General features: G+C 28.7%; 1 protein-coding gene across 2 annotated transcripts; it reads right to left on the bottom strand.

Moving 5' to 3' along the window:
• Window positions 1-6,824: 6,824 nt before the first annotated feature.
• On the bottom strand, window positions 6,825-16,281 carry LOC100163273 (beta-galactoside alpha-2,6-sialyltransferase 2). 2 transcript variants are annotated; one of them, XM_016803702.2, is made up of 6 exons: window positions 15,941-16,281; window positions 12,771-13,058; window positions 10,333-10,658; window positions 9,411-9,610; window positions 9,149-9,323; window positions 6,825-7,495 (listed from the first exon to the last, which is right to left on the bottom strand). In XM_016803702.2, exons 2-6 carry the CDS (start codon window positions 13,028-13,030, stop codon window positions 7,245-7,247), a joined length of 1,212 nt encoding a protein of 403 aa, XP_016659191.1. In that variant the 5' UTR covers window positions 13,031-13,058; window positions 15,941-16,281; the 3' UTR covers window positions 6,825-7,244. The 2 variants fall into 2 exon arrangements, with proteins under 2 accessions (XP_016659191.1, XP_008182168.1); XM_008183946.3 differs by lacking the exon at window positions 15,941-16,281 and having other exon boundaries at window positions 12,767-12,885.
• Window positions 16,282-16,763: the final 482 nt, after the last annotated feature.

The raw sequence follows: 16,763 nt of genomic DNA, 5'->3' as shown, positions 1-16,763 counted from the left end.
GACCGGAGATACGCCCGCGCGTGCGCGCGAGTGTTGCGTTGAGTGTCGCGTGCGTGCGTGCGCGATAGTCGGCGGCGGAGAGAGCTGCGATCGTCGCGTCGGCCGTTCCGTTCATTCGGGCGTGTGGGAGCGAGGTGGCGTCGGCGCGTCCCGGCGGATCGTGGCCGGCGCGCGTTTTTACGCGTGTGGCAACACTGCGACACCCGCCGACGCTGGACGGGCGGAACGCCGCCGCGGAAATAATATCGTTGTTGTAACGCTCTTGTCCACGGCACCATTATTATCGTGCGGCCGCCGCTAGAGTGGCCGATATAATAATATAATATAATATCTACATATTTTATACGCGTGTGCAACGGCTACGTCTGCGACCACCTCGCAGAGTTTGTGATCATAAAATATTGTGTACGCGACACGCGATTCTCGTTTCCGTTTCCGAGACGTACTCTCTCTCTCTCTCTCTTGGGTAGTAGTCGGGTCTCATTATTATAGAATGTTATGGCCATCGCGCATAGATCGAGTGGGTGATAAATAAGCACTTACCTACCTACAACCATAATATGCGCCAATCGCCTATGATAATATTATATCGTAGCTACCTGTTCGGTTTTCGACGGTGTACCGCTGATCTCTGCCGTCTTCCGGTACATCGTACATATCTTACATATCTCCTACAGGAAACAACATAAGTTCGTCGGTCGGTGTCCCTAAGCCACTAACCAGCAACAACTATTACCTATTAACTACCTATACGTACATATTGTATAGAATATAATATCTTATTATAGTAGTTAATAATTATTAATATATCAGTGCCAGCTTGGATAAACAATCACTGAACATATTTTAATGAATGAATAGTGAGCTAATGGTACCCTAAACATGATTTAATGACCCGCGATTGGTCTATTAAATTTTATCAAACTATTAAATTAATCAATTTTTTCATGCAACTTTGCAGTAGTTTATTAGTATTTCAGTCAATGCGGACTGCAGTAAATTGATTACGAGTTCCGATTTCGGATCTTAAAAGTTTTATTTTCATGCTATCAAGATAAAAAAAATCGTATTTTTTATATTATTAAGATATAAAAATATGTACCTACCTATACTATGTATAAAATCACTACTTCATACCAACTTATCAATTTATCGTTGCCATTTGCCTCCAGTGTCGCGTACAACCCCTCCTCCGATGTATTTTTTTACTACCTACCTGTATGTATTGATGTATAAAAATTAATTAATATTAAAAAAGATTTTGATATATATACATTACACATACCTAGATACACTTATAATTTTTTTTTTTATATTAAACCCCTCCCATTGAATATATCTATGTACGCCACTGATTGCCACGTAAACCGAAATATTTATAGCCTATAGGATGATTTCATATTATGATTAGTCATGCTTATATAACTGCAGATTTATCTTGTAAATTAATTATATACCTACGGCATACCAAATATAAATTAAATATAATATACCTTCCTAATAGCGAATTTAATATTTAGACGTTTTGGGCAACTCAATACAACTAAAGTAATTTTAATGCCCCAAACATGTCCCTCTAGACTTGACTTAAGACTATAGAGATGAAATATAATTATTAATTATATACATCTATATTATTATAATTACAATTATACTTTATATGTCCCTTGCGGCCTTACAGCGAGCTAGTCACCTCCCTTACCAACAAAACCACCACTGAAGACTGTAAAGACCTTTACTGTTATTAAACTTTAATATATCTAAAATAGTTCGGATATTACAGCTTTTACTGATTTACAGCTCTACATAAAACTAAAGAAGAGAACTATAAAATATACGTATTATATTTATTTTTCGTATCATTTAAATTTGATGATGATTAATAGTAACGAAGATGTAAGTGTTTAAATCAACTTATGAAGTTAAAATATCAGATACCTTTAGGCCAACCATTTACCCTAATAGGTATGAGGTATAGCTAAAAAATATTATAATATTTGGTTTATTGTTTTCTTACTATTTTCTCGAAAACTGTTGTATACGTATAATTAATTTATAATTTATATAGCTGTGAAATTGAATATTTTTACTGCTCAGAAAAAAAGTAGGTAGGCTACCTACTGATATACCTACCTACATCTTAAAAAACCAATAGTTTGTGACTCTCTCTCCAAAAAGTTTAAATATTATTCAAAATTTAGTTATATTATTCAGAACCTAAGTTATTCTATGCAGGTATTATGAATACAAATTTGTAATTTCGCGTTGGAATATATAAAAACCTTTACCTACTAATCTACTATAATATTAGCTTAATATTTAATATAAATGTACCTATATAATAGAAATAAAAGAACATAGTATTACTTCCATTATTGCAACATAAAAATGTAATATATGATTTAAGACTACCGCCTACTACTAGCTAGTAGTTACCTAGACGATATGTTTTACGGTGTTATTACTGTGATAGGCTCTATTGTCTATAATAATAGTACCTATAATATATTAATAATAACAAAATCATATTTTATGATGTTTTTAATACATACAATTTATGATTTTTAGCCTGTTTTTAGTTTTATTATATTTTACCTATACCTTTTATTTCTTATAAAATATATATTATAGAGCAAAGACTAACCTATATCATATAATAATTTTTTTAATGAATTTCTGTCATCAGTCCCCTGCACAGTGACAATATGTTATTGTATCCATACTCATAACATATATTTCCCCTTATTTACACTGTAAAAGTTTAACAGCGTATAGGTATCGTATATACCTATGTGTTTGTACCTATATAAACATATTGTTCATTATTTCCGGAGTTGTATTACACTAGACTACTATAGAGTGAATCATAACAGTAGCTGATAGTATACCTCTTATAATCAATACATATTTTAGGTAATCCCTTCATCCGTGAATGTTTGTTGACATATTTGGTTACTTATCTATGGGTGCATATATGTATTTTATACAACAGTACAATACTATTTACCAGGGCTTGCAAACGCCATAATAACGTTATCATTATAAACGATTGAAATTTGTAAACGTAATAATAACGGAAAGCGATAATCAAAAATAATTTTATTAAACACCGCAAAATAAAATAAAATAAAATAAAATACATCATTAAACAAAACATAGGTAATGCAAAATGTAATTTATAGAATATCATTGAACGAAAAATAACACAAAACGAAATATTTTAAAATATATTTATTTAAAAGGTCTATTGGTTTCACAGAAACATTTATTTCATGCAAACAATCGATTGCAAAGAATTGATTATAATATATTATATTCCGTATCTGGGCCATTACCTAGGTACTGCATTAGTTATTATTTTTAAATTTAATAGGTACCTACCTATTAACACTATTTTAATAACGATTAACGCAAAACTTGGATAGCGTTTTAATTCTGTATAATGATAAACGCAAAAGTTGAATAACGTTTTAATTCTAAATAACATAAAAGTATAAAACGGAATTTTTTTTCAAATGCAAGCCTTGGTATTTACTCATTAGCTCATTAAGAACGTGTATATACCTACTTATAAGTTAAATAGCCAAACATATTTCAAGTGTATCTACCTATACGTAATTAAAATAATCAGAGGCTTAATTTAACTCGTTATCCCAGCCACCGCCACAATCGTAAGTTATTGTTGAGAACGCTTTAAAACACTGTTGATAGTTGTTGAGGCCTGAAGGGTGAAGGCAACTATTATTTTTTAGTTTGTACTATATATTACCCACCTATCCTTTTTTTTCAATATGGACATTTAAATGTTCAACGAAGACAAATTCGTCGTAGTCCGTAGATATCTATTCGATATTTCGATGCTAGTATTAATGATGCGTTCCAGATAAAATATTCAATGATTATATTATTGGAGATATACAATTATTGTCTATATCTTATTACACCCAAAATATTGAAAAGTATTCAACTGCTGTATGTTATCCAAATGGTTTAATCAAAATGCAGTTTACTAAGCAGTAAGCACTGAATCGAACGAAGTAGGTATATCTATAGCCTATAACTATACATACTAGGTACCTAGCGCCAGTGCCTACCAATACTATATTATAATATAGTATTTAATATACTTAAATATTGTTGTAAATATATAAATCAGGTATACATTCTAAAACCAGTGGCGTACGCAGGGGTAGGGTGCTAGCAGGGTTTTGACCCCACTGAAATTTCTTTTTTTTTCCAAAAAAATCTTATTTACCACCATTTTAATACCCACAGGGCACAGATCAATTTTTGATCATTTTTAATAGATATGAAATAAATTGTTGAATATGACAAGGACGTCGATAATCATGGTTTCAGTTTTTTTTTTTTGGCTGATTTAGAACATTGCTAAACGTTTGCAATAATATTGATGGTGTATCGGTTATTACCACGTTTATTACGACCCAAGGAGGCTCTACATATTACCAGGTTAAACACTGTGAATGTAGACTAAATTTGAGATTAACTATAATTTGTTAGCTATGTAAAAACTGTTTAGAAAAAAAATAATGTAAATTATTTATTCAGGTAAGACTCTAACCGAACTAAAATCCTGCGTACGCTACTGTCTAAAACTATAGGTAGTATAATCGTTAATAAATCAATGTATATATAATATATAAGTTTAATAAATTTTAAGCTGCATACAAAAAAAAAAAATAGCTATTAAACCAACGATATTAAAAAATGTTCAACGTAAATAATGTAGAAAGACTAAACATATACCAAGTATATAACTATAGTGTTGCTGTACGTGTTCGCATTCGCCTCTCCTATTCATTACAACGATACATTCATACGATGACATCAGCTCCTCTGGCAACATGCCACTTGTTATTTTTATTACTGTTAAACAACTATTGAGGAAGTGGTAGAAAGTATATAGTTTATAGATTTAAATGATTTAATATTATTTTGTTTTCGTTAAATTAAAACAATATTTACAATTTACCCAACCAGTGACCATGAATTAACGAACTAAAGTCTATATAGTATGTCCCTAAAGTACCGTATCAATCTAAAAGTATCTCCGTGGGACCATGATAGAGTAATATAGTTAAATGCGGATTTTCCACACTAATCTATGACAAAATTCCAACTTAATGGCATACCTATATTCTTTTCGATACGGGACTTTTGGAACGTACCTATACCCTCTTCTTAATATATCTATAAGAATTTACAATTTTAATACACACTAATTTCATAAAAATGTATTACATTTTTTAAATACACTCCACTGTAAAATGTTATTTTCAGTTAGAATATGAGTTGAAAAAAAAATTAACATTATATGACTTACATGAAAAATTAAGTTACTCTGTTACTAGGTTACACTTTATATCTTTTGATTGAATTCCAAAAACGAAAACTTAAACATTGGTTTTTTTTATGTAGTTTATAGTTTGTGCCTTCTAATAAATATGAGGGGGAGTAAAAGAGATCCCAAACATATTTAAAAAAAATTATTATTTTTTCTCGTGTTGATTCAAAAATACTGACGAATGATTAGTCATAAAACACAAATGGTATTTTAATAGATTTTTATATTAAACTTTAAGTAGGCGCTTATAGAAATTATCAATAGTTTTGAGAGAAATTCAAAATAATATATTATATACATTTAAAACAATAAAGTTTACTATCTACCAATTAAATAATTCTAAACAATATATTACCTACTATTATACAGTTATACTTATGAATTAAATGTAGTTAACTTTTATAATATATTAATATTTTGTATACTATATATTATACAGTATAATAGGTACCTACTTAAAATTTAAATTATGGAAAATTTGATAGGTTATGTGTATCTGCTAAACGTTAGGTAAGTACATATTTTTAATTTGTATCGATACACTTTGTAATTTGAGGTTTGTGTTTACTGTTGACTTAAAATGTTAATAGAAGCTGGGTTATTATACTAACTATAATTTAATTAGTCATGAATTTTTTTTAACTATCGTAAGTATTATATTATACATTTATACCTACTACAGAAGTCAGAAACACTAGATAAAAATGTTCTGCTCATAATTAATTTATAATAATATTTACCATTAATTAAACATAAAAATAATAAATGGATAGGTAATAAAAGTCTATTGAATCGAATAGGTAAGTATTTTGCACCAAGAAAAATAAAGGGATAATTAGTGACCTATAAACTTTTACTTCAATATTTTAAATTATAATAATAATATACATTCATAAAAATATTAACTTGTATCAAAGTAGTATACAGTATTTTCATAATATTTATAATATAGGTACCACTAGGTACTATTATGTAGTCTATAGATTTTAATGTGAATAATACGCGGTTCTTGGGTTGTATATATTACTACCACAGGTCACGCGTACTTCGAATAATCTGTATGACCATCATACACATTAAAGTGTAATTTTAAATAAAATATTACGAAATTATTATATATTTTACTATATTATTATGACCGTGCACGGTCGTATTATTGTCATTACTCATTATGTGTAGAAGTTATTGTTTCACTCAAACATTGAGATCGGAATTCGGATGACTCTTGAAAACGACAACAACATAATAATATAATGTCGATGAAACAATAATATAAATATACAATATATATAGCATACACAATTACTGCGGCATTATATAGTAATGCCAACAACATAATATAATTATCAGTCGTGTATATAATTTAATATTTAATATTTTTTAAAAAAAAACCGAATTAGCCGTGATCATTGTTATAATAGTATAAAAACCGAAGAAAATATAAAATAATGTTGTTGTCATTTTCACTATATAAGTGTATAATAATATCATGTATAAATCCTAGTAATAATTTGTTTCTGTACAATAATAAAAAAAAAATTACAACGTCAGACTTCGTGTCGTATTGTTTACCTAATCTACTAATAAATATTGTTCCGAGATAATAAGTTCGAAGTTGATCAGTTAATAATATTAAGTACTTGATACGTCATAAATCATAATATACCTATCATATTAACAAATTATGATTGAGCTCTAATGATATAGGCACACTGCAGCTACACTAGATCAAGACAGTAGGTACCTGATGACCTCATACATAATAATTATTATTCGCGTTGTGGGCATTATAATACAAGGCTCATTATGTATAAATATAAAAAAAAAAATATGAACATAATAATAAATAATACGTCATATTTATCGCAGGTAGCAGTCACTATAACGAAGTACATATCGGAGACTTATAGCCGGGGATCGAGAGGAACCCTGTGTGGAAAACTGTCTGATCGGGCATGGTGTTCGCCGTTAGCATCAGGAGTTTTTCCGCCGCCAGTGGATGCCAAATCCCAAATGTACACGTCACGTCGACTTTCTCGTGATAGTAATGACACCGGTGTGTCATTCTTTCAGACGGTATGAACTCGAACATGTTAACGACCGTGCATCGCGGCAACAGCATTGCTAATCCTATAATTAAAATCGAAAATAATACAGTACAACTGATATAATAATATAATATACATAATATATTTCATATAATTTACGAATGGGTATGGTTAGCGCAGGTGTAACAATACGCCACCGTGTACATGTCTGCCGCACTATAATACCTATCCTATCCGCTACCGGTAATTAGCGTAACGGTTCGCACGTGTTTATTACTATATTATGTATCTGTGTATAAAATATAAATACCTATATTATATAAATATATATATATATATATATATATACACAAGGTGTAACCGGAGTATTTACATTTTGATGATTTCGTTCTGAAATTACATTTAAATGTACCTATCATATCTTCCAGATACACCTCGTATAAGTACAATAGTGACTGTGTATTATTATTTTGTATGATATAGCTAAGTGAGCCATCATAGGTTTAAATATATATTTTTTGTACTGCACACTGCACACGTTATATATTATACTAATTTTAGACTATCCGTTCACACGGTAGTGGTATACTGGTATGACCATTATAGTCATTACTCATTAGTCATTACCCACACCGTGGTAATATAGGGAGGTTTTGCTATACTAACCCCCCAAGATTTTATACAAAGTGTATGTAAACAATATGCCAAAGTCCCAAACCAATTATCAATCTAAGTGTTTAGAACTGAAAACAGTTAATTTAATCTGTTCATATTTTGTGTATGGATAGTATAATAACCAAATCAACCATAATTGATTCTGTTTGAAATTCAACAAAAATAATAAAATAAATAAAGATTACCTATTTAGATTATTTTAAATTGTTATTATTTTGTTAAGCACAGATAATTATTTTTTTTGCGTGGGTGTTTACTGTTTGATAATATATTCTGAATACTCTTATAGTTTTATCAAATACTTTTTAAGAATTGGGACCGTTGAGTATTTTATAACTATTTATTGCTCCTCATCAAACACTGTGACCAAAAAATAATAATATAGTCACATATTTTTATAGCGTTACCTATTATTATTTGAATGTGTTTTATGATTTGTTACAGATATTTGTATGAATTTAAATGAACCAGATAATTTTTATATTTTATTTATTGCATGAATATTTGAAATACCTGCTTTGGGAATATTCATATTGAAAAATGTATTATAGTACACATATTATTCTGAAAATTATTTAAACGTTTTTAAACTATTTCAATATTTATTCTAAATACTTTAAAAATTATCTTACTCGAATTCTTACCCAAGTATGCATAGTGCATATGCGGTGTTTAATTATTATTTATTTAAAATATATTTTATTTACTTGCCATATTTGGTTGAAATACACAGTCCAAACTTGGGTATGGGAACCAGGAGAGAAAGAGCGAATTTTCTCAGAGAATGATTTATTAATTATTTCTTGAAATAAATAAAAAAAATGCTTAGAGTACTTATTTCCTATCATTATTACATTAGTTACAGTGATATAGAAAACAAATTGAATAACTGTAGATATATAATACAATTGTTAGTTCTACATTATATTATACAGTTTACATGCTTAAAATATGGTTTAACTATATGTCATCTCCATACTACCCACATGAGTAAATTTAACTACCTATATTATGTTTATGTATCGTGTATAACATAAATGTATGAGTTTTAATATTTTACCTAAAAATCCCGAAGATGGAGGATTGCGTCTTATATGAGCTGTAGTATGATCTTGTATGTAATCCCATAGACGCCATAGATATTGTGGATGAACAATATGAAAGTTTGACCTAGGATTAGATTTTCTAAATGATATGTAGTTGTCAATAAAGTTATGTTCTGGGTTCGTAATCCACTAAAAGGAAACAAACAAAAATTTTAATCAAAGAAGAAATCGATTAAACCAACTAAATATAATATTATATAATGTGTGATTGATTACTTCGTTAATTGACGATGTGTAATTTGATGGATCCCACATCAAAAGTTTGAGCCGCTTGTATAATGGTGATGATACAAATTGGAATTGTGGTTTAGTGACAACTTGTGAGTTTAAAATACGTATTGTTGTCTTTGAGCCCACATCTTTTTCATATCCTTTTGTTGGAGCATTATTGAACCGTAACACCAAGTCATGTTGGTCTAAAACACGAAAAATTAAACTTATATATACTTTTTTTACGTTACATTATATTATATAATGATACTAATTTATTGAGTAACTAAATTTTGTTTTGAAAGATAAAAAAATGATAAGTTTTATTATATTATTATATTATTTCTTATAATCTCTCTATTCTGCAATCTTGAAGTCATGGTAGATACTTGAGTTAAATTTTAAAATATTTTTTAACTAATCTCAATGATTGAGTTGAGACCTCGAATAAAAAAATGATTTATCAATAAGTAAAATGTACGAAAAAATAATCGTATTATAAGCTATCTAACTATAATATTGTTTCTACCTAGTTACATTCCGATAAAATTATTAGAATTATGCTTTAATTATTTTTAAGTTAATAATTGTCTCTCCATATAAATACAAATTTAAAAGTACCTTTTCAAATAACGTTTAATTAACTCATATTTGTATTCTGGGATTTCTTTCACATGGATGCTTTCAATAATACGATATTATATATATATATATATCATTGTAGTAATAATGTTATCTATATTCAATATTGGTATTCATTAGGTACGCAATATAAGTAGGAACTAGGCACACTCAATTGTTATTTATTATTCATTCACGCAGACGAGTGTGAATATAAATTATTAATGACAAGACAAATTCGACAACCTATCTATTATATGCAATATCTATATGTACGGCTCAATAAAAAATGTGTTGAATTTTTCACCTATAAAGTATCCGAGATTTGAATTGCGAAGAGTAGCCGCATTGGATATAATTGCACAAGTGCCGAATACTTCATTATCGTCAAACAGTGGCACATCCGGAATATTTTTGGTCAACATATGATCAATATCATTTTTTTCTAATGTTCTAAATTTCTCCACGCTGGAAGCCATATCACACGTCCAGTCGCTTTTCACGTTATTCGGTGCTTGCGGTCTATACGGAACATTGTAAGGGTTCTCGTTTTTAACGGACCCATAATTGCTACTCTCCTTCATTATTACCTGCCTTAGACGGGCAATGATTTTATTTTTGAAATTAAATAACCTGTAATAATATATACAAATTAAGTCAGTAATTTATACGGATATAAATGCATGACATATATCAATTTATTATATTATATCATAGTACTTATACAACAAACGTTTAATTACTTACACACGCAAGGTTTGAAAATAAATTATAATTTTTATATTTTCTAGACTCAAGAGTATATTATATGTAGTACCTACTTAATCTACATTATAGTTACCTATTGTTTGTAGGTAGTCTGAGTTATTGTTTGACAAATGTAATAACGTATCAAATATAATGAGCTTAGATGTTTATTACTTTAATGACCACTATTTACATTAGATTACAATTTAAACAAAAGATAATTATCTAGTTAAAAAATACTCGTATAATATTGTCTTATCTAGATAACTATATTGGTCCAGTTATCTAATAATCTAATATCTTACATATAAAATTGGCTTATATAGATATATTTAATTTCAAACCCCAACAGTAAAATATTAATTTCTCATGAACAATATATTTATTTTTTTTTTTCTAATTTGCTATCAGAAGTTAATCGACGTGTGCGTACCTACCCATTTTATACTTGCAAATTATTATAGATATAGACCTATAGTTCATACTTTTGAGACCTAATTTCACGATTTTTGGACTTTTTCGATATACATATATGGACTGTACTAACTACAAACATATACTATTAGGTATAAAACTAGGTGCCGAATAATTAGTTAAAAATGGTAAAATCACTCCTACGAGTAGAAACATAGCCCACAATTATATTAATGGAACCACGTAATTTTTTTGAAGTTTACAAAAATGTAGTACACTTATTTTCTGGACATGCCTTTTACTACAAAATATATAATTTAAAGCTGTATGCTAATTTAGAATTTTTGTTTTAGAACATCATCAATAATTTACCATAAAAAAAATACTATAATAATTAACTATAGGTATGTACATTTGTCCACGAAAATTATAATTAAAAAATAAAAATAAAATACATTTCTAGGGCTAAGCAATTACATAAGGTAAACGTTGTTTACTACGCCACTGCCTACTGTCTTACCTATATTTTGTCTAGAATTACGAGTAATGAGTATAATATAGACTCCTATTTGATATAAAACTAATCCAATATTGTTTAAAAAAAACTAATTTGAATTATTTTCAATAATTATGAATTTTTGTAGTTTATTGTAAAATCGTTTTGGCTCGTTTAATAGTTTATTCGATAATATTCTGAAGTAACTATACCAATATTCTTATACATTTTTAACCGTAATAATTACTCTACTAGCTGTGTCACAGTTGAATGTTCACAAAAAAATTCTTTATACACTTCAAATGGGATTTCAAACTATTTAAAATAAAAGTAATTATTAAAAATTTAAAACAATCCTATTTGGTAAAAGTTTTTAAATTTAATTTTGTAAAATTGCCTATTTCTCTTCCCATCTATTACCCCACGCATTCTGCAATATGTAAATACTGGAAGTTCGTGTGAATAGATGTATATAATTACGTTCGTTCAGAATAGTTAATTTTATTACGTTACTGCTGCGCCCTTTTAATTAAAAACTATAATTTAAATTCAAACATTTAAATGTATATTTAATTGAAAACGTGTTAAAATGTATTACCATTTACCGCTTTCGTAGTTCGTTTAATATATATCGATTGCATTTCAAATTATCGCCTACACGCACAATTTAATTTTTTAGTAAAATTGATTTACATAAATAATAAATATAATATAATAGGTACCTATACAGCTTTTGCTTTATTGTATTATTGTTGGTACATGATAATCATTATATGTCCATATCATATTATCTTTTATGTCATCCACGTGTATATAAAATATAAATACTACACTAACATATAAATTATAATATATATATTATGTAGTATACATAGGCGTGTTTACATCATGTCTGACCTCTCAAACCGAAGCCAGGCCTGCAAATTTAAATTAACAGATGACTTTTTGATTTATTTTTAAGTAGTGAGAACTGATTTTATATCAGTACATTTCACAAACGATTATTCTTTGACAAATCTGTGAAATAGTTCTAAATACAGGTCTATGTATACTATAATAATATTCCATACAACATTTATGTTACCTGCCTGATTCTTTCCGACTTGTCTAGAAGCGCTTCACTAATCCGCATTAATGGATTTCCGTTTTTCTGATGAGCAGTTGTGAAATCGCCTTCGTCATAATACTCGACGTAGGGCTGCTGTTGTGTGTAAGTCAATTCTTGAGTTTGTTGGTTTTTGACGCTTATGTGACGCCAATATTGTAGCCAAAGTAGATAAATATATCCGCACATGCCCAATAGTACGACGTTTAAAAAAAACCATACTGTCAGTGCAACCGAACGCATTTTTATCAAATATTAGTGGAGCGTTTTTCTGAAAATTTAATTGAAAAATATATATTGTAGACTGATTAGTGGACAGGGAAGGACCCATCGTGAAGATCTAGGGAGGGGGTCATTCATTTAAATATACTCAAAACAAATATGTATTTATCTTGTAAATTTTTTAATTTTATATAGGTAGGTCAAATCGAATCCATCACTTGCACCTATTGTTGAATTAAAATTTATGGACGATGCAATATAATATAATATATACCTATATGGATAAACAATAAACAATAAAAGGGGTCGAGTGTAACTCGTTAATGAAAAGATCACTGCAGTAATGGACGTGTTAAATTTGAATTCAATGATAAATCATTGCATACGAAAAATGACTACATAGAGCGGAGACGGTCTGTCAGTCGTTATCCTATTGTTATAATATATTTCTATTAATATTATTGTTGTAATTTATTTTACTATAAGTAATACAGGATAAATTATAAATAGGGAATAGTATTTACAATAAGTTTAAACTTATTGAAAATGTCATTGTGGATACAAAATATCATAATATACGTATAACTGTAAAAGTTTCAAATCCCTACGAAATTTTGTTTTTAATAAAAATCTTATACCATTATTTCTCGCTTAAATTTCAAATTTCATTGAAAATTCAAACTTCAAATGTCTATAAAATAATATCAAGTTTTTTATTTTTTAGATTTTTTGGTTACAGGTTAATTATACCTACATTTTCAAGCCATTTTAAAAATTGAATACTTTATAATACTTTATTATTACAAAAAAAATCAAACATCATTGTAAAATATATACATCCATCGTTCCACTCTGCACCTGAGAATAAATATAAGTTTATCACCATAATTTTTAATTTGTCTAATTTTTGTATACCTACCTACTTATATACATTATTAATTAAAAATGCCTTGGATTAAAATACAAATGTTTGAATATAGATTTTATTATTTGTACACACGTTTTAGATTCTAAGCAGAACAATGAATGTATTAGTTTTACAAATAATGTGTTAATTTTATTAATTTATTTATTTCTAGTAGGAATAATAATAATTTTACCTTCCACTTTGAAGAAGGTTCCGGGTAGAAAATTAGATCAAGTTTGTATACTTTTGGAGGTCAAAAGTAAAAATTTCCCAATACTTTTAAAAATAATTTGTGTGTGTGTGCCGTGTGGAAGAAATTACTAACATTTTTTCAAAATGGTAATATTATTATTAAAATAATTGTTTGGTATTCATGGTTATTGGTTACCAAAAAGTGTACTCAACCGTTTCCGCATGAATCATTTTTCATCGTATAAAATTAATATTAATCAAAAATTCAAATTTAACACACCCATTGGCCATTACAGTTACTTACTCAATTATGAGGTACACTCGACACCTACTTTACAGCATAACGGATAACTACTTGCCCGCTTTTAAAAAACAATTTTGTATTCAATTAGTTATCGCGGTACCTAAAATTAAATTATTAGATTAAATATTTCTTAAAAACATTTGGAATTGTTTATGTATTCAATGTGAACTCTTGTGGAGGGGGCTTCTACCCCACTTGCAGCCGTCCCTGTTAGTATCACACTATTTAATTTATGATACCTGTGTGTGCTTGCAAAAATAACAAAGATGTGTTGTATATGATATTACACGTGGTATATTGTCTCGTTTTGTCGGCGATCAATAATTGATTAATGTCTCAATTGGTTAATAGTACAATTAAAATAATTAAATATATAATGAGTTATAGATTGTAATATATTATGCCATAATAGTAGGTATAGTTGTACACTTGTACCTATACTAAAATTAATTTTCCTCAAATACTTCTTTATAATAATAATATGTGAGTTGTAAGCAATAATACTTTTTTGAGAAAAGTGGTTTTTTTAAAAGAAAATATAGGGAAATTAAATATTCAAATTGATAAAATTAATACAAATATCTTGTACATCCTTAGTTTTTATTTATGATTAAAAAAACGGACCTTACAAACTAAAAATGCATACAATTAGCGCTAAATAGATAATTGAATTCATATAATAGGTGTTCAGTGATCTTGTATACCTACCGCGTATTATAGTTTGGACGATGTGTATAAAATAGAAAAATTTTTATCGCATGGGTAAAAGGTATACCTACCTATTAATTATTATAATTATAGGTACCTACAGTATAGGTATGTGTTGCCTTGGTACCCACTGCAATATAAATTAAATTCTCCATTGATCATATTTATGTAGAAATAGTTAAGGAACATTTGGTTAACTCACGATGAAAATATTTAATGAAAATGAAAAATGTCCCTACATAGGACAAATTTACAACACATCAATACGCATGTAACAAAATATAAACGTATAGGTTCTTCTACAAATACAATTTTTCTTTTAATCAAACGATATGCTATTTACTTGACAGAAGTTAACTAATCATAAAAATCGTGGTTTTAGAGTAGGTAATATTAAACCTACCTGTGCACATGTCACCAGCTGACTACCTATACTTAACATATTATGATACAATACTAGAGTAGATTGTAAACTCAAGACCGGAAATGAATTATTTGATTACATTCCAATTATAAGTAAATATACCAATATTTCTCAAAGTATATATTATTAAATAATATTCAGATACATGAAGCGATACATGTTTATTTAAACGTATTTCATACAGGGAACATTCAGAGTTTTGCGACTACGATTAAGACATAAGTACTTAAAGGTAAAGCCACACAAAATCAACGTAGAATTCCAATTAATTTTTCTAATTACATTTATAAACACAGCACCAGCCACCAGGCGTGTGCATAATTGCATTATAATCTCGTGGATATATATATTAATATTATTGGCAATATATAGTGTTAATAGTGTAATTACACCTACCTCCTTTACCATGCACATCAATGTGCATATAAATCGCACGCGAATTAATTGGCAATTAATCGCTAATGTATAACGGACGACGTGACTGTATAATAATATATTATGATGACATACTAATATTATAGAATTCACGCGTTTTTGTTCGATGTTAAATAATAATAATTCCACGTCGGTATGGTGTGCGATACTTAACCACTGCACTCGGATGCGGTAGTCGTGCGTATGATAAGGCGAAAAACACTTTCCACCGTGGTAAGGTTGCAGCATCATCGCATAGTGTACGCAGGATCAATAAACCGAACTTGCGCCATCCGAAACGCGCATCTGACATTACATTCAAGCGGCCCTGCAAGCACACACGCCGCGTGGTACATTATATAGGGGCGAAGAAATAATAAATGAATTTATTAGTTATTCATGTCACACAGTGACGACGACGCCATTATTAATAATATGCGTATACCTATAATGACACTAAACCACCGGTATAATAATAATATACTGCCACCACCCATTTTATACGTATGTATAATGTCCTGCAGCACTTCAAAAATATGCAGCAAGTACACTGCAGCAATATAGGTATACCGCGGTATATCTATTACCACACCAAAATCGTTTAAAATTGACAACAATAATCACAACTGCCATTTCAATCAAAATTGTTATATATATGTTGTTATATTATATTTTTAGGCGCATATAAAATATTGTTTTCTAGCAAATTAAATCGTTTTCAAAATAATAATAATAATAATATCATACCGTTTATTATTTTTTCTATTATCATAACAATATTTTTACTTTAAAATTATAATCGTGA

Source organism: Acyrthosiphon pisum, chromosome X (assembly GCF_005508785.2).
Source record: "Acyrthosiphon pisum isolate AL4f chromosome X, pea_aphid_22Mar2018_4r6ur, whole genome shotgun sequence".
Lineage (NCBI taxonomy): Eukaryota > Metazoa > Arthropoda > Insecta > Hemiptera > Aphididae > Acyrthosiphon > Acyrthosiphon pisum.
The sequence above is the reverse complement of the archived record's forward strand: the minus strand, read 5'-3'. Positions and strand labels throughout refer to the sequence as shown.

Bases quoted from the DNA above. Each gene is read 5' to 3' on its own strand.
- LOC100163273 (XM_016803702.2), bottom strand. From the start codon at position 13,030: ATGCGTTCGGTTGCACTGACAGTATGGTTTTTTTTAAACGTCGTACTA. The intron at 9,324-9,410 runs GTAATCAATCAC...GTTTCCTTTTAG, and splicing joins ACACATCGTCAATTAACGAA to TGGATTACGAACCCAGAACA. The intron at 7,496-9,148 runs GTAAAATATTAA...TTTTAATTATAG, and splicing joins TCCATCTTCGGGATTTTTAG to GATTAGCAATGCTGTTGCCG.